Source organism: Poecilia latipinna, unplaced genomic scaffold (assembly GCF_001443285.1).
Source record: "Poecilia latipinna isolate Pla-1442-1.1 unplaced genomic scaffold, P_latipinna-1.0 Scaffold2469, whole genome shotgun sequence".
Classification (NCBI taxonomy): domain Eukaryota; kingdom Metazoa; phylum Chordata; class Actinopteri; order Cyprinodontiformes; family Poeciliidae; genus Poecilia; species Poecilia latipinna.
Genome location: NW_015115085.1, coordinates 47,834 through 50,422, shown reverse-complemented (window position 1 = coordinate 50,422; position 2,589 = coordinate 47,834). Strand labels below are relative to the sequence as shown.

The following is a 2,589-nucleotide window of genomic DNA, read 5'->3' as shown; positions in this document are numbered from 1 at the left end:
GAGTATAGAAAGCTGATACAGACCTATGGCACACACTACGTCAGAATGGTGAGAACTTTCACACACACACCTACACACGCACACACACACTCACACGCACACATTCTCAATTAGTTACAGACATTTTTCTGCAGGGAAGCATTTTAAAGAAATTTAAACCTGTTTTAGGTTAATCTTGGAGGGCGACTGAGACGAGTGACATCTTCACGAAGCTGTTTGTCCTCCATGAATGGGTTAACCTCAAGTCAGGTAACAAAACAACAGATTTTTACACAACCATATGTGATACTTCCATGATTCTAATTTATCATGACCGAATACATGAAGCAGCACAGATATGAAGTTCATCACTTTCAACAACCTACTTTAAGAAATTTTAAGTGTTATGGTTTTGTTTTGTCCATTTTAATTTCCAGAGGATTTTTACATGAACATATTCTTCTCTGGCTGTTTATGTAAATGTCTGGTATAATAGAGCTTTTTAAAAAATCTCTGTGCTGTTCTTTCACCCAGGTCCATAACTGTTTATCTATGGGTGTTGCTGTTGGCTTGGGGAAGATGAAACTCTCTAGTATCCCACATTCTTGCAATGTTGTCCTAAAAAACAAGGACTTTGCCACTGGCTACTACTCTGAAGTCCACCATCACTTCACAGAGGTGTCAGGAGGAAATAGTTGGTTGGGGGAGTTTTTAACTTTCGAAAATGATTCCATGGGCTTCATGAACTGGCTAAAGAGCCTAAAAGAACATCCAGATGTTGTTTCATACTCCCTTCGACCTCTCTATGAGCTCATTCCAAGCAAGCAACAACAGGAAGAGATGAAAGCTGCTATTGAACATTATTTGGAGGACAATGCTTTGTGGAACTTACCCGAAGAACCACACTGTGACGACATGACTCCTAATGTGGCCTCTAACTGCTGCCCTCTGCACGTCTCAAGGGGAACTCTATCAGTGACCATTGTTCGAGCCTGGAGTCTATACGGAGATGATCTTGGACCAGCTGACAGGTGGGTTGAAGCAAAGGTAAAAAAAACAAAGACATTATGGAACCTGATGAGCACACCTTTTATATGGCTCCTCTTTTGTTCACAGCTATGCCAAGATGTACTATGGTTCCATACAACGCAGGACCAAAATGTTGGATCACAGTAATCCGAGGTGGAACACTGAGTTTAGATTGGGCATGGTCAGTAAACGCTATCATCACAGATTAGCTGAAAAAGCTCAACAACAGACAAATTGATCTATTTACGCTGCTGATGCAGAATAATTTAAAGAGTTAATGTGAGCATCTATATTTGCAAGAAATAAACATTAAATTGCCGGCAGTGAGGAGAATTGGGTTTTTATGGTCTAGAACAGAGGTCTCATTCTTGCGACCCACAGGACAATGACTTGTGGCCCCCACCGTGGTATGAAAGTATAATATTAGTGCGGCCCACAGGGTTAGCTGACCTCTGAAGGAAGTCCCGCCCGCTATTCTTCGTTATGGCTGACATTCGGTGCCTGGCTAAGCTACACTGACTTCATGCACACTACGCTTGTAACAATAGTGAGGCGGATGATGGAACAGTCCAGTACCAGTTGCCATTCCGGTACTTTCTACCATTAACAAATGCCACGATCAAACGCAGAGAAAGGCAACTGCTACCGGGCTGCAAGTCATCCGCTGCGCTGTTGTGTAATGACGTCATGCTTTGAGACGTGCTCCATGCTTTGTTAGCTGGCTAAAGACTAATGTGAAACGTAGAACAAGAGCGACGCCATGTGGAATAAACTTAGGGTTAGTGATGGGTCCGGCAACACCAATGCATCGGTGCATGTGTCAAGCCCACAGACCAAAACCCGTGTCGGTGCGCGTAGTGGTTTCAACAAGTCACATGACCAATACAGGAACTGTTTTGTAATTACATTAACGTGTCAAACTGTGTTTATAAGGAAGCGAATCTGTCAATCAGTCAAATGCATTTGCCCAACGAATTATTGATCTTTTACGGAACATCGTCAACTATGGAGCAGCTTCAAAGGAAAGGTGTGCGCAGTGTGGGACCATTTTGATCTTATATTGGAAAATAAATTTGTTTTCATTTTTGTTGTTTCATCCAGTTCTTGTCAATTTCTACTTGATCTATCTGCAGGGGCGCAACTACATATTATTCAGGTGGATGCAAAAATATAAATCCCCCCAAAGGAAGGTACATAAGGGTGAAGGAGCGTAGAAAACATACAGTCGCTCTGTTGGTTTTTCAAAATGATTTCATATATAGTGATCCCACGCTATAATGCGGTTCATCTTTCACGGTATCGCTGCTTTACAGATTTTTTTGTGCAGTTTTTTTTTTTTTTTTTCACAGTGTTCTGCATCCTGATTGACCGTATGATTGGTAAAAACAGTTTCCTCGCTTCTTCTCTACCTGAGTGCCAATAAAGTTACGGTATTTAATACAGATATCCATTCAGGAGATGGAAACTGAAACTTTGAATGCCAGCTGAAAAAAAAAACTGTGGCCAGAATCAGCGCAAAACCCGACCGGAGGCTTGCTTGATGAGATCCATCACTCTGTTGTAGATACAGCTGTGAATCTC

The 2,589-nt window shown here is 41.9% G+C and overlaps 1 protein-coding gene across 1 annotated transcript in view; it reads left to right on the top strand.

Annotated features, from left to right (window-relative positions):
- Positions 1-2,589, top strand: part of LOC106937932 (perforin-1-like) — a 20,015-nt gene that overhangs the window by 11,744 nt on the left and 5,682 nt on the right. Inside the window, exons 8-9 of the mRNA XM_015019693.1 lie at positions 514-1,010; positions 1,096-1,189. Coding sequence (XP_014875179.1) covers positions 514-1,010; positions 1,096-1,189 — 591 coding nt within the window. The remainder of the gene's footprint in view (positions 1-513; positions 1,011-1,095; positions 1,190-2,589) is intronic.